General features: G+C 44.2%; 1 protein-coding gene across 1 annotated transcript in view; it reads right to left on the reverse strand.

Annotated features, from left to right (window-relative positions):
- CUL3 (cullin 3) overlaps nt 1–21968 on the reverse strand; it is a 233785-nt gene that overhangs the window by 28251 nt on the left and 183566 nt on the right. Inside the window, exon 13 of the mRNA XM_029615271.1 lies at nt 7182–7316. Coding sequence (XP_029471131.1) covers nt 7182–7316 — 135 coding nt within the window. The remainder of the gene's footprint in view (nt 1–7181; nt 7317–21968) is intronic.

Raw genomic sequence — 21968 nt, forward strand, 5'->3', positions numbered from 1 at the left:
TCCAAACAGACACCCATCCGGTTGTTCTTATTGTCTTCGGTCAGCTGTTTGGGAACCCATCTTGCACAGACTTTGCGAAAGTTCAATGCATCGTGCACTAAGGAATATGCTAATCCATGAGAACACCCAATTTCTTTGGCAACTTTGTCAATTGTTACCCTCCGGTTAGCACGAACCATCTCTTCAACCTGCTTCACAGTTGCCTCTGTCGCAATCTCTACAGGTCGACCAGGTCTGGTTTAGTCGTTCACATTGGCACGTCCTTGTGCAAATTTATCGGTCCAGTTATAAATTGCTTTACGAGAGACATTTCTCTCCATATACTGGATACATTTCTTTATGAATGTCTTTTGCCACTAAGCCCTTAGCCCATAAAAATCGGACAACAGCAGGTTGTTCTTCGACCGTACATTCTGTCAACACGGAAGTCATTTTCCTTGTGTACACAGCCCCTGTGCATGCACAGTTTAAATAACTATTTATGTACATAAGCACTTCTAAGATGCTGCCATCTATGGAACATGACAACATTACAGATATGTTTTATTACCTTAGTAGAGAGATTTGTGACTTACTTACTGACTTACCCTCATATAAAGTTGATATCACCAAAGGATCAATTTAAGAAATATATGGTTGATATTTTATCAATCCCTACAGAAGCGATACCACCAATTTCTAGGATATACTTTGCTCCTATGTCTAGGAATATGAATGAACAGCCTCAGCCTGTGCAATCTCAAGATGTTGGAACTGATCTTACACTCTTTTTGGAAACTTCTGTGGAAGACCAAATAGAGTTTCATGGAACATTACTGAGTTTTTTATGTTTGCTACAGACAGAGATACAGTATTAAGGTTATTTTTGCGAAATAAGAACAAGTTATATTTAGGATAGAAAATCTGGATATATCCAGATATGACAAGAGAATTGCAAATTAGGAGAAAACATTTTCTGGGTATGAGGCAGGAGGTCAGACGATTGGGGGGAGGGGGGGGGTCAAAATATTCGTTACCCATGTAAATGTATATTGAAACTGGATAGTAATAAATATTTTCTTTGAACCTGCCCAATTAAGGCAACTATTGGATAATTGCATAGTAGAGGCTCGAGTTACTTAACTGTCTAGTGCTATAGAAAAGGTAAATATAGTTCCTCTCTTTTTTCCTTTTCTATTAAAAGAATCATTCTACCATATGTCTTAAATAAAGTATTGGATCTCCCTATTACTTTAAGGCTATGTAAGCAGTAAAAGGGTTATGACTGTGAATTGAATGTGATAAAAGTTTGTATTCATAATTGCCTTGTAATATTTGCTTATTAGAAAGGATGTGACTTAACATGCTTTAAATGTTTTATATTTTCTGCTTGTAAATTTCGAAAAATCAATAAAGAATTAAAAAAAAACAAAACGGTACTGTTGATGCCATTAGGCCCAACATTCTCAATATTTCCCAAGCTGCAAAGGTGTGGAGAGAACTCCAGGTAGCAGCCCTGCAAATGTCAGGAAGCGGCACCGATCGTAGGTGTGCTACTGAAGTCGCCATGGCCCTCACAGAGTTTGCTTTAACACGGTCTTGGAATGGAATGCCCGCTTGCTGATAGCAAAAGGATATGCAGTCCACCAACCAGGAGGAGAGAGTCTGCTTACTCACAGGCTTCCCTAACTTGTTAGGGTGGAAAGAGACGAAAAATTGAGTGCTTTCCCTGTGGGCAGCTGTAAGGTCTAGGTAAAATGCTAGAGCCCATTTACGGTCAAGGGTATGCAGAGCCTGTTCTCCTGGGTGGGCATGGGGCCTGGGAAAAAAGGTAGGTAGTATGATGGATTGATTAAGATGAAAATCCGAAACTACCTCAGGTAAGAATTTAGGGTGAGTGTGGAGTACCGCCCGATCCTGCAGAAGTTTAGTGTAAGGCGGATAGGTAACTAGAGCCTACAATTCACAAACTCTGCGAGCTGAAGTGATAGCCAAAAGGAAAATCACTTTCCATGTGAGATAGAGGGTCACAGGAGTGAAGAGGCTGGAATGGTGGTTTCATGAGCCGACCCAAAACCAGATTAAGGTCCCAAGAAGGGGCCGGAGGACGTAGTGGCGGCTTGATATGGAGCAAGCCCTTCAAAAAGCATGTTACAAGGGGTTGTACTGATATAGGGACATCCTCAATACCTTTATGGAAGGCAGCTACCGCACTGACATGCATTCTGATGGAGGAAGTCTTTAGACCTGACTCAAGATAGATGCCAGAGATAGTCCAGAAACTTCAGGATTGGACAGGAAAGGGGGTCAAGGGACTGAGAAGAGCACCATGACGTGAACCTTTTCCATTTGTAAGAGTAGGATTTTCTCGTGGAAGGGAACCAATTCAGACATTTCCTTCACAAAGTTTATAAAGGAGAGGTCCTCTGGAGGAGAACGCTTCCTACTCTCAGTGGGTGAAGGTAAATCATCGGTGTCTGTTGAGGTATCATCAGCCCAGGTATCATAAGGATCAGCACCCGTCCCTCTAGGAACTAGAGGGGGACAGGGTGGTTGGATACCTGAAGGTCCCAGGTCTAGGCTCCGAAGGAATCGGAGGAATTATCGGAGGCACAGATGATGGCATCGCAGGCATAGAGGGCATTGATGGATGACTCTGTGGCGCAGGACGTATTGGCACCGATGGATGGGTTGGTGGCAAGGGACGTATTGGCATCGATGGCTGAGGCAGAACTCCTGATGGAGTGATGCGGAACGGTGCTTCTCCTCCCGATGATGTTGTCAGTGGGGAGGGCATCGGAGCCATCGGAGACCCGGGATCTATCTGTGGAAAAGCGGCCATAAGCGCTTCCATCCTGGAAAGCAGCGGTGCCAGCTCTGCTGGAATCGGGTCGATGATCGGTTCCACAGGCGGTGCGCCGGTGGAACCTAAAGACGTTGCATCGCCTTGTCGATGGCCTCCTGAACCATCCCGGTCAAGTTCTTCTCAGAGACCTGGAGCAAGCAGCCCCGGCTCCGGAACAGAAGAAGGAGGTAGAGGCATAGCCGGAGGGACCACCATTAAAGGCGGAGTCGCAGCTCCCGATCCGGTGAGGGTTGCCTCGGTGACCCGGTCACAGGAATGGTTGTGCCTTTCCTGGACGGGGTTTCTTCGACAGTGGCTCGGACAATGGAGAGGTTGATGATTTCGCTCCCTCGATGGTCCAAGTCTTACGGTGTCGATGGCGATGTTGCTCCCTGTGATCCCCTCAATTCTGAGGGGGAGTAGAGGGTGTCAATGGCCGAGAAGTCGATGCCGGTCGGTCGTCGATGCTGGCACGAAGTTGACGGTGCCGGTTCTGATGACATCGATGCAATGGACGGAGTCGGGGTTTGAGCACGGAAGAGAAGTTCCATCTTCTCCATTCTGGCCTTGCGACCCTTCGGTGTCATTAGGGCACATTTGGTGCAGGTCAAGACATCATGCTCGCGTCCTAGACACATTACACAGACTTTATGGGGGTCTGTGATAGTACAGTCCCGGGCACCGACGAAACCCCGACGCCATGGCAAAAAAAATCGAGCCGCAGTACAGTCGACGGCCAAACTTGACAGTAATAAGACAGGAAATGGGTAAAAACTTAACGGAGTACCGCGGACTGAGAAAAGTTAGAGGAGGGACCCCTGTGGGGCAATTTAACTTTTAGTAATTCCGTGAGGAAAATTCCTGTCAGGAATCTCTTCAGAGCTCCTTTACCGCGAGGCTACTGCTGCGTGGAAAAAAGAAGACTGAAGGGGGACCCCTGCTGGCTGCAGGGTTTGTGCCATGCTGGGCATGCCCAGTAGGAGCCAGTCAAAGTTCTGGAAACTTTGACAGAAGTTTTCCGTGTTTGGGCTCCATCCTGATGATGTCACCCCATATGTGAGGACTACCATCCTGCTTGTCCTGTGAGAAGGAATGTTATTCCCCAAACAAAAAGATTTTCAAATCAAACTAGACATGCATTTCTTGAAAAAGAAAGCAATAAGTATAGCTTTATATACACTACTCACCAGTGGCACAGAGTGACTGAAGTTGGTGGTGCACCAGAAAATTTGCTATGAGTTCTACAACAGAGCATATCCTCCTACATATCTTGTGAGCACTACTTTCTTTGATGCAAAAAGTCTATCAAATTTATGAACACAGCAACTCAATCCTTAGAGGGAACATTAGCTAATGCCGTAAAATAATCACCTAATCTAACAGCAGTTACAATACAATGTGAATAAAAAAATATTTTCTGCAAGAACATTCAAAACACTTTCTGTATGCAAGTGAAATTAATAAAAAGCAAACGTATGTTTAAAATAGAAATGAGGAAGAGATAACCATAATGCCTTAAAAGCCAATGACAAGTACCATCATTTTCACAAGAATTAAAGTTACAGAAGAACTGGACCTTTAAAATAAAACAGAACCTCACCAAATACAAAATAGAAACATGCCAACAAAAACTGAACTGGAAACCACAAGCCCAACTGTGTTTTGCAGTGTAACAATGGAAAAACAGAATCAAGCAATAAAATTGGAGATATAAAACATCATTCATAATATTAAAATCATGCTAATAAGAATAAATGTCAAAACAGCCAAGCATCCAAAAATAAAAAAAAAAAAATTTGCATAGAATTATACTATTTCCCAAACACCAATAAAATATTTCAAAACCTCTAAGACATCCAATAATTAATGTTCTAATATATATATTTAAAAATTCAAAACACATGCGGCTCCTAGCTCTCTCTCCCACCCGTGGTTAGTCTACACTGAATCAGCTAGATTGATGTAATTAGTTTTGAATAGATACAGTATGCACTTTGCATCAAGTGCAGAGCCAATGAGCTAAGGCATTTACATATCTAAGGGAAAGATCGTAGTCATATCACAATCTAATATCACCAAAAGCCCCTTATGCAGCCATCATATTAGGTGAAACAGCCAGTGTCAGGTGATTTGGACATTTAATATTTTGAGTTGTGCAACTTTGTTTTTCATAATAAAATAACCCTGCAACTAAGACGACTGGTCTATTTTTGTTTCACCTGCTTCTCGTACAGACATTTACACACTTACAGGCTCTCACACAGAAACATGTGCACTCACAGGCTCTCGTATAGACATATACACATACACATACCCACAGTTTATCACACAGACAAGCATACATACATGCACACAATCTCAGACACACATACATAGGCTCTTACACATACATGCTCTCATACAGACACAAACAGGCTCTCAGACACAGAAGCTCTCACACAGACACACACAAATATGCATGGCCCCACTGTGGCGAGATGGGTACTGCCACAGCCCTGCCGGCCTCTTCTTCACTTTGGGCCGAGGTGGGATGGGCTCCGCCATGGCCCAAGCTAGGCTTCCTGCATTTTTTGGGGGGGGGGGGGGGGGGGGGGTGAACTGTATGTGCCCTCAGGAAAAGTTGTGCACAAATGCACACGTATAGCTTAGGAGCTGCACGAGTGTGCAGAACGTTTCCCGTGCAGCTTACAGGGAACATTAGTGGTGGGCAGCAGCACTTATTGCTCTGTGTGGGAGAGCCAGAGAAGACACGATAGTTTCCTAAGTTGGTGGTGCATGGTCGCTATGCCCATGCAACTCATAACAGACCATACTTTCAAATATTTATTTATTTATTTATTTATTTCGGATTTTTATATACCGACATTCTCAATACAAGTATCGAATCAGGTCAGTTTACATATAACAAAACTTTCGCACAAATGGCGTTACATGGAACAGCGTTTCTTAACATATAGGGGGTCATTTTCAAAGGAGTTACGCATGTAAATGTGACATACTATCGTAGCAATTTTCAAAAGCTATTTACTCGAGTAAAGTGCACTTACTTGAGTAAATCCTATGGACAATTCAATGGCATATATTGTAGCAATTTTGAAAAGCCCACTTACTTGAGTAAAGTGTATTTACTCGAGCAAAAACCAGTTTTGCTCGAGTAAATGCTTTTTAAAATCTACCCCATAACGTATAACATATAGCATTTAGCATATAACCTATAACATATAGATATTAATAATAAATTAAATTAAATATTACATAGATAATAATAATAGTAACTCGTCAACAGGACGTAGGTAAATATTCGGCATGTTTATAGCGCGAATAAATATCTAGAAAAAAATTAAAGGGTAGACTAAATTGGGATTTGAGGGTGCACAGACCATGTTGATGTGCAAAGTATGCGAGAAATCCATGAGTTAAGGAAGACAGATGAATCAGAGAAGAAGTCTTTAAGAAGTCTTTAAGAAGTCTTTAAGAAGTCTTTAAGAAGTCTTTAAGGTGAGAAGTTCAGATCTGACGTAGTTGAGTCTTGATGGGGGGTAAAGGTGAAACTGGATCTGGTGTTGAGCTATTTTTCTTTTGGCCGATGTCTAAGTAAACTTGTGATTCTGTATATGTTTGCCTGAAAAGCCACGTTTTTAGATTTTTCTTAAAAGTTAGATGGCAGGTCTCTTGGCGTAGATCTGACGGTAGTGAGTTCCAGAGTGTGGGTCCGGCTGTTGAGAGTGCTCGTTTTGTTAATGTGGTTTTGATCGGGGGAGCATATAAGGAACCTTTGTAGTTGTGCCTGATGGGTCTTTGAGATGTGTGAAGGCGGAGAAGCGAATTTAGATTTAGGTGGGCGATGCCCATTATGTCCTTGTGGATCATTGATAGAGTCTTGTAGGTGATTCTAGCTTTTATAGGAAGCCAGTGTAGGCTGTGAAGAATAGGTGTTATGTGGGCTCTTTTATTAGTGTTGGTGAGTAGCCTTGCTGCTGCATTCTGCACCATCTGTAATGTAATGTAATGTATCTGTAATGTAATGTAAATATGTGAATGTAATATAAATATAAATATATGTGAATGTAAATATGTGAATGTAATGTAATGTAAATATGTGAAGTCACTATTGAAATATACAAGTTTTTGCTATTCTTGAAACAATCAACTGCACAAGTCTTTAAAAATTATTAAAAACTTGCACATAGTAGAACAGAAAATGAAAAATGACAAGAAAGCCAAGTTGATTACTATAGCTAAAGATACAGGAAAACATGTTATACAATAAGCAAAACTAGTTAAGAACGAGAATACATAAGTATAAATACAATTAGATTAGTTTGATTAGAACATTAATTTAGAATAAAACTATTACCTCAAATGTATACTTTTCTCTGTTGTTAAAGAGCATCAATATTGTCATCTGGAAAGTGGAGACCTGCAGTATGTGCTTCCGTGTATTAGTGCCAGTTACTTGGGCACCTCCAACACCAACTTCTGAACCATCTTCCTGTACTCATTTAAAAATAAACATATAAAATAAATATTATTCCTTGAATTATGAAGTACTGTGGTTGTCATGTTAGTCCACTTGGATATAGCAAATGTTGCTTACCTGATGTAACAGGTGTTCTCACAGGACAGCAGGATGTTAGTCCTCACAAATGGGTGACATCGAGGATGGAGCCCACCACGGAAAACTTCTGTCAAAGTTTAAACAGAACTTTGACTGGCCCCTACTGGGCATGCCCAGCAAGGCACTGACCCTGCAGCCAGCAGGGGTCTCCCTTCAGTCTGATTTTCAAAGCTACAGGCAGTGCCTAAAAAGTAAAAACAAAACAAACCCAACACCGCGGGGTGGCGGGCGGGTTTCGTGAGAACTAACATCCTGCTGTCCTGTGAGAACACCTGTTACATCAGGTAAGCAACATTTGCTTTCTCACAGGACAAGCAGGATGGTTGACCTCACAAATGGGTGAGTACCGAGCTGAGGATGTCCTGACTTGCACCAAATGCACCCAATGACGTGCAACAGGCACAACAACTGGGGTGGTATTTGGTAAAGGGCATCCGCACTCTACCGGGAAGGTGGAAGGGTGTTGGCACATCACGTTGGAAAAAGGTTACGCAAGACAGATTGACCGAAGATGGAGTCCTGTCTTCCAGCTTTGTCCAAACAATAGTGGGCTGCAAAGGTATGGAGAGAACTCCAGGTTGCAGCTTTGCAGATGTCAGGAAGCGGCACCGATCGAAGGTGTGCCACTGACGTTGCCATGGCCCTCACAGAGTGTGCTTTCACACGGTCTTGAAAAGGAATGCCAGCTTGCTGATAGCAAAAAGAAATGCAGTCCGCCAACCAGGAGGAAAGAGCCTGCTTACCCACAGGATGTCCTAACTTGTTAGGATGGAAAGAGACAAATAATTGAGTGCTCTTCCTGTGAGCAACTGTACGGTCTAGATAAAAAGCTAGAGCTCGTTTGCAGTCTAGGGTATGCAGAGTCTGTTCCCCGGAGTTGGAGTGGGGCCTGGGAAAAAAGATAGGTAGTATGATGGATTGATTAATATGAAACTCAGAAACTACCTTAGGTAAAAATTTAGGGTGAGTGCGGAGTACCGCCCGGTCCTGCAGGAGCTTAGTGTAAGGCGGATAGGTAACTAGGGCCTGCAATTCACTAACCCTGCGAGCTGAAGTGATAGCCAAAAGGAATAACACTTTCCATGTGAGATACTTTAATTCACAGGAGTGCAGAGGTTCGAAAGGAGGTTTCATTAGACGACCAAGAACCAGGTTAAGGTCCCAAGATGGGGCCGGAGGACGTAAGGGTGGCTTCAGATGGAGCAAGCCTTTAAGAAAACGTGTTACCAGGGGTTGTACTGAAATAGGGACACCCTGTACACCTTTACGGAAGGCGGCTACCGCACTGACATGCATCCTAATGGAAGAGGTCTTTAGACCGGATTCTGATAGGTGCCATAAATAGTCCAAGAACTTAGAGATTGGACAGGAAAGGGGATCAAGGGACTGAGAAGTGCACCATGATGTGTACCTTTTCCATTTATATGAATAGGATCTTCTGGTAGAGGGCTTTTGTGAAGCTATCAGGACACGAGAAACCGAATCCGAAAGGTTAAAAGGCTGAAGGACTAACCTTTCAACATCCATGCCGTCAGGGACAAGGCCTGGAGGTTGGGATGGAGGAGGCATCCGTCGTTTTGAGTGAGCAGATGCGGATCCGTTCCCAGAGGGATGTGCCTGCGGATGGAGAGATCCTGGAGTATGGGAAACCACACTTGGCGTGGCCAGTGGGGTGCTATCAGGATCATGGTTCCTCCGTCTTGGCGTAGCTTCACGAGAGTCCTTGACAGAAGAGGAAGTGGAGGGAATGCATAAAGCAGACCTGTCGTCCACTTGAGGGAGAAGGCATCTCTCGGCTGAAAGTGTTGGCTCCGAATGAGAGAGCAGTAATCGTCCACTTTGTGGTTCTGAGGGGACGCAAAGAGGTCTATGCGGGGAAAACCCCACTTGTGAAACAGAGAGGTCACTACCAGAGGATCGAGTGACCACTCGTGTGGCTTGAAGACACGGCTCAGCTGGTCTGCCAATACATTGTCTACTCCCGGCAGGTAAGTGGCCCTGAGGTACATGGAGTGGGAGAGGGCTTCCGCCCAAATCTGCGCAGTTTCCTGACACAGAAGGAAGGAGCCTGTGCCTCCCTGCTTGTTTATGTACCACATGGCCACTTGGTTGTCCGTCTGGATTAAGATTATCTGATGGAATAGATGATCTTTGAAAGTTCGGAGTGCATAGCGGATTGCGCGAAGTTCCAGGAAATTTATCTGGTGTTCGGCCTCCTCTTTGGACCATAACCCTTGGGTTTGTAATTCGTCCACATGGGCTCCCCAACCGATGTGAGAAGCGTCGGTGGTTAGGATTACTTGTGGATCCGGTGGAAGAAAAGGTAAGCCCTGAAGGAGGTTGACCTGAGTTGTCCACCAGGTTAAGGATAGGCGCAGGGCCTGTGTGACTGTGACTATGGAGGACAGAGGCTGAAAAGCTTGAATCCATTGGTGTCGTAGAGTCCATTGTGTTACTCTCATGGCTAGTCGGGTCATGGGAGTGACTTGAACCGAGGATGCCATGTGTCCTAGGAGAATGAGGAACTGGCGAGCCGTGGCAGTGTTTTGAGACTGGAGCTGGCGAGCCAGGGATATTAGGGTGTGGACCCTCTGAAGAGGAAGGTAAGCCTTTGCCTGCAAGGTGTCCAAGTCTGCTCCAATGAAGGATAAGGTTTGAGATGGGACTAAGCAAGATTTCTCATAATTGACAAGAAACCCTAAGGAAAGGAGTGTTTGAATTGTCAATTTTAGGGAGGATTGAGCTATGTGTTGGGAGGAGGCCCTGATTAGCCAATCGTCCAGGTAGGGGTAGACGTGGACACCTTCCTTCCTTAGGAATGCTGCTACCACTACGAGACATTTGGTAAAGACTCGTGGGGCAGAAGCCAGACCGAAAGGTAGGACACGGTATTGATAATGGTCGTGGCCTACAAGAAACCGCAGATATTTGCAATGGGATTGTGTGATCGCAATGTGGGTATAAGCGTCCTTGAGGTCGAGAGAGCACAGCCAATCCCCCTTTTGCAACAGAGGGAGCAAGGCGCCCAGGGTTACCATCTTGAACTTTTCTTTTTGCAGATACTTGTTGAGGGCCCGAAGGTCCAGAATTGGACGTAGCCCCCCTGATTTCTTTGGTATTAGGAAGTATCTGGAATAGAATCCTTTCCCTTGTTGACAAGGAGGGACGGGTTCTATAGCATTTGATTGTAGAAGAAGGGATACTTCTTGATGTAATTGAGTAAAATGGCTGGTTAGACTCCATGCCTGAAGGGGCGGGGAGTCTGGCGGAAGTGTTATGAAGTTGAGGTGGTAACCCTGTGCGATAATTGCTAGCACCCACTGATCTGAGGTGATCTGTTTCCAACGGTGTAAGAAGTGGAACAGTCGACCCCCCACAGGGATGTGTGGAAGAGGGAGATGGCATGTGCTCAATACAGGGAAGTCAAAGGCCCGCCGTAGGCTCAGGAGGTGGGGCTACAGTAGGTCTTTGCTTTCTCGGCTGACGAGGCTGAGGCCTGTTAGAGGACCGTGCAGGACGAGCCCTAGTTGACGGAGGGTAGTAGCGACGTGGTCGAAAGAATGACTTCTTAGAGTCCTTCTTTTGCGGTTGCTTGGAGGTCACCTCAGGTGGGACAGATGAGAGTTGTTTCAACGTCTCATGGTGGTCTTTTAACTCCGCCACAATCTGTTGAATTTGCTCTCCAAACAAATTGTCGCCTAAGCAGGGCAAATCAGCAAGACGATCTTGGACTTCTGGGCGAAGGTTGGATGACTTTAACCAAGCCCAACGTCTGGCTGAGATGGCTGTGGCTGAAACCTTCGTGGAAGCATCGAATATGTCATAGGCAGTCCTAATCTCGTGCTTCCCTGCCTCAAATCCCTTGTGAAGAAGGGCTTGAAGCTGTGGTTGGTATTGGTCCGGCAACGTGTCAGCATAGTCTTGCATCTGCTTAAAGATGGCTCTGTTGTATTGAGTCATGTAAAGTTGATATGAAGCTATGCGTGAAATCAACGTAGCTCCATGATACACTTTCCGTCCTACACTATCCAGGAACTTGTTGTCCCTGGTAGGTGGGGTAGAAGAGTGCGGCTTAAGACGCTTGGCCTTCTTCTGCGCGGACTCAACCACAACAGAGCGATGATCCAGTTGAGGCTTTTGGAAACCTGGTGCTGACTGGACAAGGTATGTGGAGTCAGCTTTCTTGTTAACTGGTGACACCGATGAAGGAGATTCCCAGTTTTTCTTGAGCAGATCCAAAAACACCTGGTGTATAGGGATGGAAGCGATGATTTTTGGAGCATCCAGAAATTGAAGTAGTTCCATCATCTGGTGTCTATCATCAGCTTCAGATTGTAGTTGAAAAGGTACAACTTCTGACATTTCTTTCACAAAATTAATGAAAGATAGATCCTCAGGAGGAGATCTTTTTCTACTCTCTGTAGGAGATGGTGGCGAAGGCAGATCTGTGTCAGAAGAGGTATCATCATCATCACCCCAGGTATCATAGGGATCATGTGTGGCTTGTAGCCCTGATGGACCTGGCTGAGGCTCTGAAGGCATCGATGGAAACCGAGGTGGAATCGGTGCAGTAGGTGGAACCAGAAATGGCATCGATGGCTTCGGTGCTGCCGATGGAATCGGTGCCTGGCGCGGAATCGATGGAGCCGAAGGATAAATCGGTGGAGATATACCAGAAGGTACCGATGGAACTACCCCGGAAGGGGGAATTCGAAACGGTGTTTCTCCTGCCGATGAGAAACCAGTCGGAGACGGTGGTGTTGTCGATGGCACTGGAATCACCGATGGAAGGGCCGTCACGAGTGCCTCCATGCGGCTCAGTAGCGGTGCTAGCGCTTGTATCAACGGCTCGGTGGTCGGTTCCCTCCTCGGTGGCGAAGCCGGTGCCGGTGGCGGCACTGGAACCGGTGCCGGAGACGGTGCCGATGGAGGTTGTAATTTCTTCATCGCTTTCTCGATGGCCTCCTGGACCAGCCGGTCCAGTTCTGCCCGGAGACCAGGGGTAACCATACCCGGCTTGACGGGAGAGGGAGGCTGAGGCAGGGCCGGAGGGACCACCGTAACCGGTGGGATCACGGCCCCCACACCCCGAGAGGGTGAGGGTTTCCTCGATGCCGGCGAATGAGACGTGTAGGGCATCCGGTCTGTTCGCGGCTTCTTTGTCGGTGGCTCGGCTTGAGCAGAGGTCGATGGCTGTGGATCCTCGACAGGCCGAGACTTATGCCGTCGATGGCGGTGCTTTTCTTTCCGATCCCCTCGCCCATCCGGGGAAGGGACGGGAGTCGACGGCCGAGAAGCGATCGATGGCGGACGGTCACCGGAGGGTTGACGATGATGGTACAACTTCGACGGTGCCGGTTCCGATGACGTCGATGCTATCGATGGCGTTGGGGTTGGTGCATGGAAGAGGAGCCCCATCTTCTCCATCCTGGCTTTGCGACCCTTGGGTGTCATTAAGGCACATTTGGTGCAAGTCAGGACATCATGCCCACTACCCAAACACATTACACAAACCCTGTGGGGGTCTGTGATGGACATAGTCCGGGTACAATCCGGACAACGACGGAACCCCGTTGCCATGGCTGAAAGCCAAAATTGAGGCTGGGGATCGGTAAGTGCCCACAGGCCTCGAGGGCCAAAATCGACGGCAGTCGATGGAAGAAGGCAAAAAACTTACCGGGTTCCTTAAGATGACTAAAAAATTTGTCGAAGGGAGACCCCTGAGGGGCAAATTTTCTTAGGAAATTAATTTCCAAATTCCTGTCAGGAACGTGGTTAGAGAGCTCCTTTCACCGCGTGGCAACTGCTGCGCGGAAAAAAGAAGACTGAAGGGAGACCCCTGCTGGCTGCAGGGTCAGTGCCTTGCTGGGCATGCCCAGTAGGGGCCAGTCAAAGTTCTGTTTAAACTTTGACAGAAGTTTTCCGTGGTGGGCTCCATCCTCGATGTCACCCATTTGTGAGGACAACCATCCTGCTTGTCCTGTGAGAAGAATGGTATCACCTATAACTTGTTTGCTGACCTTTATTTCTTAAATAAATCTGAGATTGATATGTCCATTAAGACTAATCACAAAATGATGTGAAAGTCACTGCCAGCAGTAGTGGAAGTAATTTTTTTTTAATTTTTAAAAAAAAGTCAAGTCAAACCCATTGCTTACAGACATGGTACAATTGCCTAACACAGGCTGTTTAAACACTCAAAACAAATAAACCATTACAAGAGAGAGACATACCAAATGTGATATACTCCCATAAGACAGATTTGTTTACCTGTAACAGTTGTTCTTTCAGGATGGCTGATAAGCAGCCTCATATGTACGCTATATCATCAATCATTCACATAAAAACAAAAGAACATAAGAGAAGACATGCAGAGACAAACCAATCGTTCACTGAGCCCAGTATTCTGTCTCCAACTACGGCCAGTTTTGGTTACTTGGAAGAGGCTCAGGAGACACTAATAGGAACATCCATTCCCTATTGCTCATTACCAGAATTATGAAGTGGAGACACTCAAGTCTACCTGGCTAATAATTGCTTTCTATTAACTTGCTCTATACCACTCATGATTTTCTAAATATTTATCATATCCCCCTCTCAGTTTTCCAGGCTGAAGTGCTCTAACCTGTTAAGCCTTTCCATCACTTTTATCATTCATGTTGCCCTTCTTTGCACTTTTTCTAATACTTCTATATATTTTTGGAGATGGGGTAAATAGAAACACACACATTACTCATTGTGCAGTTGCATCATGGATTGATACAGAAGTATTATTCTATTTCTTATTTTTTCTTCTATTCTTTTTCAAATAATTCCATTTGGTTTTTTTGGCTGCTGACAAAATGAGTTGATTTCAATACTTTTTCAACAAGATCCATTTATTAGGCAGTAACTCCTAATATGGAACCCAGCATTGTGTACCTAATGTTAAGATTTTTTTTCCCTTATCTGTATCACTTTGCCCTTGTCCACATTAAATCTAATCTGTATTTAGATATCTAGTTCCCCAGTCTCACAAGTTCCTCCCACAATTTCTCCCAGTCCACTTGTGTTTAACAATTTTGAATAATTTTGTGTAACCTGCAAATCTGATCAAACTCACTTGCTGCTCCATTTTTCAGATCATTTATGCATATGTTACAGCAGAAGTCCTAGTATAGATCCTTGATAATCCACTTTTCTCCCAAGAAAATTGAGGATTTAGTCCTACTCTGTTTCCTGTTAACTATTTACTAATCCTCAACAGAATATTGCCTCCTACCTCATAACTTTTTAATTTCTTCAAGGAGTCTCTCATGAAAGATTTTGTCAAATGCCTTCTGACGGTACTATATTAACTGGCCTCTCTCCAATACTATATTAACTGGAATTCTCCAATATTTTCCTCAGTAAAGACCAAAGCAAAATAAATTCATTTAGTTTTTCTGCTATGGCCTTGCCCTCCCTGAGCACTACTTTTACGATCTAATAACATAGTGATCCAACTGATTTCTTCACAGGCTTCTTACTTCTGATATACTTGCAAAAGATAGTATTACATTTTTTCTTTATGGAAAGCTTCTCAAATTCTCTCTTAGTCAGCCATAATGCTCTGCATCTAAATTGCCAATGTTTCTGCTCTTGGATCTGCCTTCCATTTTTAAGAGATGTCTTTTTGTCTTTGCCTCTTTTATCTCACCATTTAACCATGCTGGCAATCTAGTCTTTCTACAACTTTTTTTCATGTATGGAATATATTTTATTTGAGCTTCCAGGACTATTTTTAAACAATGTCCATGCAAACTTAACCCTTGCTACTACTTTGTTTTTTTCTGTCTTCCTCATCTTATTGTAGTCCCCTGTTTTTAAAGTTAAATTACTTAATAACCTTCCCCTGGTGATTATGTATTATGACTCCTAAAACCAAGTGGCTCTAACACCATTATCCATTAAACCAAGTACAGCACTCCCCTGAGATACAGATTACATATTAAGGCATGTTTGCTTACTGTAAATGATGCTCTCCTTAGACAGCAGGATGACAGGTGGGGTGATGATATCAAATAATACCGAATAGACCCCTCAGTAGAGCTTTTTGTATTCTGAGCATGTGCAGGAAATCCCGCACATGCGCTGACCCATGAGCCTCTCAGTCTCTTTGCAGAGCTAGCCTTAACACAGCTGGTCAACACTTCACGGAGACAGGAGCGTATAAAGCATGTTTAATCATTTCTGCTGTCTATAGAGAACACTGTTTATGGTAAGCAAACAAGCTTTTCTCAGTTGATAAGCAGAGCTAAATTAGCCAAGATGTGGGAAGTCCGAAGCTGAGCACTAACTTAATAAGCAACCTAGTTCCCATCCTGCCTGGCAGCTGAACAGAGGCTGCACTGGTGGCTGGGCCAGACAGCCGAAGAGAGGAGCAACAACAAACGTCTTGTGGTCAAGGACAAGAGCTGTGTTTGCTAACAAGGAAGTGAGTGGAGGCCTCCTGCTTTGTGGAAGTCCTAGAAGTTGTTTCTGCTGCCTGCACCTAGAAGGGAGAGGGAAAAAAAAAAAAAAAAAGAGTATGCGTGTGAGCATGTGTGAGTGCATGTGTGAGAGCACGTGTGCGCATGAAAGCAAGTGAGGGAAAAATGTGGGGGAGAGAGCGCACGCGGGGGAGAGCATGTGTGTGTATGAGCATGTGGGGGAGAGCATGTGTGTGTGTATGAGAGCATGTGGGGGAGAGAAGGTATGAGTGTATGAGAGCATGTAGAGGAGAGAGCATGTGTGTGTACGTACACGAGTGTGGGAGGAGAGCGTGTGTATGAGAGCATGTGGGAGGAGAGCGTGTGTGCTTGTGTTGGAGAGTGTGTATATGAGAGAGAGGAGAAAACTTGTGTATTACAGCTACCACATCCCCCCACTAATCCATGACAAGCTCAAACGTTCCCAGGTATGGTGTATGTGTGGAAGAGAGGGCGTGGAGCCAGCATGCATGTGCCTGAGAGAGTAAGCCAGTGTGTATGTAAGCCTGACAGAGAGGGAGGCAGCCAACTTGTGTGAGTCTGTGACCATGTGAGAGTTTTGAAAGAGTGTTTGTGTGAGTGTGAGCATGAGGATGAACGCATGTGTATATGAAGGAGAAAGTTTATGCACCTCCCCCTTCCCTTCCCACTACGCCACAACAATCTCAGGTTGACTGGAAGTCAAAAGTTCCCAGGTATGGAGAGTGAATGATTTTTTTTTTTATCACTATTGATTTTAATTAATCAGGTGTTATTTGATGTGTATGTTTTGAAATATTGTATTGGTGTTTAGGAAATTTAAAAAAAAATGAGTTTTTAATTATAGGATGTTATTCTGTTCATCCACTGTTTTGGAATAATTTTTTATTAGTATGGTTTTACTATTATGATTGATGCTTTATATTTCTTGATTTTATTGTTTGATGTTTTCTGAGGGATGAAGATGCTTTGTTTTTCCATTGATGCACTACATACAAAGTCTGCCTTCTTGTGGTTTCCAGTTCAGTTTATGACTGCACTTTTCCATTTATACTTTATTCTATGTTTGGTGAGTGTCTGCCTGTGTTCTGCATATGTGATTGAGGTTAAAAATTCTGTTAATGTGTCATTTCAATGTAGGGATCTATAGAAGTTTGGTTTGTTCTGTTTTCTTTATAGGAGGTATATTGGTGTTTTTGGCCTGGTGTAATGTTTGCAGGGTCACCTTTTCATAACTGTCTTGAGTCCTGTTTTGGAATGTGAGGTTTATCATAATGTAATTGTAATTTAGTTTGTTCATTTATGGCTTTCTGAGGACCAAGCCCACACCCAATATGCATACAATAGTCCTAATATTATATGTATTCCAAGCGTCTTTTTATGCAGGGTTTTCTGGTTGACACCACAGCAGTGCATGTAAATATAATACACATGCTGTGATATTTTTTATTTCAAAAGATTATACTTTGAGAGTCCTTTTTCATGTAAAATCTTTTATTATAAATGCATAATTTGAAATTGTGTGTTGAGAGGATCAATAGGGGGGGAGGGGGGGAGGCTAGGCATAAAGCTATAAGATTCACTTAGGATGCCTAATACCCTTGCACTGACCCCAATTAGAAAAAGAATACAAATAAAATATATATATATATATATATATAAAAAAAAAAACAATGAGGAAGGGACAGCACCATAATTGTTCATACAGGGCTGCAAAAATGTTAGCACAGGCCCTGCCCAGCAGCACCCTGTGGTGACGTGCAGGCTGGGGTCCCACCCTTCTCCTGTGAAAAGAGACCCCTCACAGGGGTGCCAGATGGTGATATGCTGGCAGGTGATGGTGGGGGAGAAAGGGGGGGCACAGGAGAGACAACACAAATGCATTGGCTCCTGGGTATTGGACCCTTGCTACGCCTCTGCATGTATATATCCCCTTCTCCCTTGGAGGAGAACCCAACACACAACTTAAAAAATAAAATTGAAGATCTGGCTATTTACATTGGCCTTTCCATAGCTCCCTCCCAATCAAACTATCACGCACCCAAACCTAGGTCTCATAATTTAAAAATCCTTGTACAAAGTTCTCTCCCATGTTAGTTTCCCTTATGTTAAGACACTATATATACAAAATATGGCTCTGTTACTTGTCTCACACTCGCACCCTGTAACTAATGTACCCTGAAATGTGTATCTACACCTGTAACTGTACCTTATCCTGAACCTGTTAGTTATCTACCCTGAAATGTTATTTTGTTACAATGTAATTTCCCTATTTTTTCCTACTCCGTTACTGAAATCTCGTTAAACTGTCTGTTTCACTATAAACCGATGTGATGTGCTAGCCAGATAATGGTACCCCTTCCCGGAACACCACCAGAACGTCACTTTTATATCTGGCTAAATTATAGCTGAACAACATATCGGGCTATAATTTAGGAGGTTAAGAGGCTGAATATGTCATATAAGCCATTTAGATGGATAACTTGTGAGTTATCCATCTAAATGGCTTTTGAATATCTACCCCAGTATGTTTATCAACTGCTATTCCCAGTCTATTAAGATTGTGAGACAAATAGTTGAGAGGCCTGTCAATGTGACTTCAAATAGGCTCAAGCCTTTTTGCAGTCCAATGTGAGAAGGACTTTTTCTCCTCTATGTGATTGAGGCCTTGGAAAGAATTGTAGGCAACAACAGACTGATTTGAAAAGCAGAAACCACTTTGGATGGGTACAGAGCCCCATTCTGTTGTAGAAGAAATGGAAATATTGAGTATGAGAGACCTAGGCCTGAAATTCGCTGACATCTAGCTGATCTGCTGGCTACAAGAAACACCACTTTCCATGCGAGGAACTTCAAAAAGGCCAACTCCAGTGGCTCAAATGGAAGCTTCATCAATTGCACTAAGATGATATTGAGATTCCATAGCACAGTATATTTCAAAACTGGTGGTTTAATATGTAATAAATCTTGTATAAACCTGGAAATTAGCAGATGAACAGAAATGGGTTTGTCTTTCAGCTGTATGTGATAATCAGCAATAGCATTAAGATGAATTCTGACAAAGTGCTGAGACCTGCAGACGCGAAATGGAGCAAGTATTTCAGTAAGTCTTTTGGATTGTAGATGAATGGATCTAGGGAACTTCTTTGGCACCACAGGGAAAACCATTTCAAGCTCTGTGCTCTTCTGGACTGTTGGTTTATGTGCTGAAATCAGAATATCCTTCCATCTCCTTAGAAAGTGCTACTGAGCGCCCAACATCCTGGCTGTCAGTTTGACAGCCTGCAGGTTTGGATGCAATGGATGGCTGTCATCATGTGTCAACAGTAATGAATCTAATCTCAGATGAATTGGAGGTTGAACTGCTGATAGTTAGCTATTCAATGTTCAGCATGGCAGCTGAAGAATTTCTTTCCAAATGTGTTCAGGATTCTTGGGTTCTTTTCCAGAGGGGCATTTGAGTAGAATCTTGATTTCTTGCCCTTTTTAAGGTGGACTCCACCACTACCAACTGATGGGGTACAATTGGAGCACTCCAAACCCTGGGGTATTTTGCACCCTGCACCTCAGATCCAATTTCTGACTAGGAGTGCACATGAAGCAGGATACTCCTACATCTTCTTCTGAACTCAGAGTGGATTTTGTGAAACTGGCAGGGCTGCTGGTTTAGATGGAGCATCCAGAATGCGGATGTTGAAGACTTCTATACGGGATCCTTGTCCCTCTGAACGGAGATGTTGAGCATCTTTCCGGCTTGTTAAGAAAGTAGAATAAATCTTCCAGAGACTTTGAGTGGGAGGATACTTATCCATGAATCCAAGGATGAGCAAGGTGACCTGGGATGGGTCTCGGGAGACTTGAGCAGAGCCCAATTATCTTTGCTTCTCTCTATCTGGCTGTTGGTATGCAACAGTGGAACCCTCAGTGCAGATGACTTCTGAAAGTTACTGTCCAGAAAAGGGAAATTAGATGTCGGGATTCCCATCTGAGACTGAGGGATAAATGGTTGCCAAGTCCCTTGATTTCCAGTGGCTAGAAACATGAACCAATCTTTGAAGTCTATAACATGGCCTGGTGGTTGTTCCTCCTGGATGGGAAACAGCACAGACATCCTCCTCTGACACTATAACCAGGTCATCACTGTGTGAGGTATCCCTCAAACTCCATGGTGAAGTTCCCAAGTGAACTTCCTGGAATTGAGACAGTCCCCCTATTCACAATAATCTTACAGGGCTGGGCTCCTTAGTCATCCCTGGCATCAAAGAAAGAGAATACTTCTGCATGGGGTCAGAGTAGAAATGGAAGGGAGGCACTGGGATTTTCTTCGCCAAGAAGGAAGACTGGACTTGGATCAAGCCATCCCTTGAAGCTCCTGTTTTCTCTTGCATCAATGAAGCAGAAAACTTTCTTCATATGGATTACACTGATGAAGTTGGGCTTCTTTGAGGAGTCTTTGTTGATCGTGCCAGGATGAGCATTTACAGTGCTGAGAGAAGTGGTGCCCTGATGGCATTGACTACATTGATAATGCCGTGCACACTGAAGTCTGATGTATTAATGTTGATGATGCTGTCAGTGTAGAGGTCCTGGGCACCAAAGCATCAAGTTCCTGTATCAATGGAACTGAGAAGTCTCAGACAAGCTTGGAGTGCTTTGACTGCCCCATCTTGGCAGAGTCACTCACTTCTCAGGGAGCCAGCTGAGGAAGAGGAATACAGATAGCCTCGGAGGTCGGCCACTTTTTGGGCCCATTATTTTGGTGACCTGGGTGACATCCTTCTGCAACCACAGAAGTTTGTGAATCATGATAGGCAATTATACATAGTAGATGTCATGCCCATCTGTGACGAACATTGTGCAGCCGCAATCCTTGAATTGATTTATGGTGGGTTTCTTTGTTCCTGGCATTTTTCTTCTTCTTTTGGTTGGCAGCATTGAAAAGTACTGTTGTGGGGACTGCTGAGGCAGTGGTAGAGGAAAAAAAAGTGCAAAAATGCATCAGAAATAACAGATTAGACCTCTGAATGCTTGGTGGACAAAAATTACTGGGGGAATCTCAGGGTATTGTACGCATGGGATTTCCTGCACCTGCTCAGTAGAATACAAAAGCTTTATTGAGCTAGAGAAAAGGGGGTCCATTCCATCGCTGTCAGATGATGTCACCCCATGTGTCATAGCTAATTCAGCCCTGCTTGTAGATGGAGCATATAACTTTTTGCACACATTGTTATACCATTAGATTAAGCAGGGAAATTTTGAAATGAAAAGCACTGTACAGCCAGGCATAATTTCAAATTTGATTCATAAACAAAAGGTAATTGATATTATGATTTAATTCTTGCATTATCTATGTAATCCTATATACAGTCCTTACACAGTGTGCTTAATGTTAAGATTACTTACCTGGTAATCTCCTTTTCCTTAGTGTATGCAGATGGACTCAAAACAAATGGGTATAGTGTGCTCGTGCTAGCAGTTGGAGACGGATCTGACGTCAGCACGGGTACATATACCCCCACAGGAAGTGAAGCAATTCAGTAATCTTCCTTGCAAAAGCTGTTATAGCCATATGTGTACTGACCGATCGATTAATCAACATGATTACCCTGACCAATTGATGGTAGCTGGAGACCGCCAGTGTTCTCAACCGGAAGGCGTCGACACCCGGCAGGGTGGAAGCCCTATTATAAGCAAAATATGGCTTACAGTGAGTCAGCGAATCCCCATGTATATCGGCAGCCGGGCGGGATGCTGAGTCCATCTGCATACACTAAGGAAAAGGAGATTACCAGGTAAGTAATCTTAACATTTCCTAGCGTGTAGCAGATGGACTCAAAACAAATGGGATGTACAAAAGCTACTCCCGGACTGAGCGGGAGGCTGCCGGAGGACCGTGTAGGATCGCCCTCGCGAATGCTGTGTCCTCCCTGGCCTGAACGTCCAGACGGTAGAACCTGGAGAAGGTATGGAGGGAGGACCACGTCGCCACTTTACATATCTCTGCAGGCGACAGCAGCTTAGCTTCTGCCCAAGAGGCCGATAGTGCTCTGGTAGAATG

The sequence above is a fragment of the Rhinatrema bivittatum genome, chromosome 9, assembly GCF_901001135.1.
Source record: "Rhinatrema bivittatum chromosome 9, aRhiBiv1.1, whole genome shotgun sequence".
NCBI lineage: Eukaryota > Metazoa > Chordata > Amphibia > Gymnophiona > Rhinatrematidae > Rhinatrema > Rhinatrema bivittatum.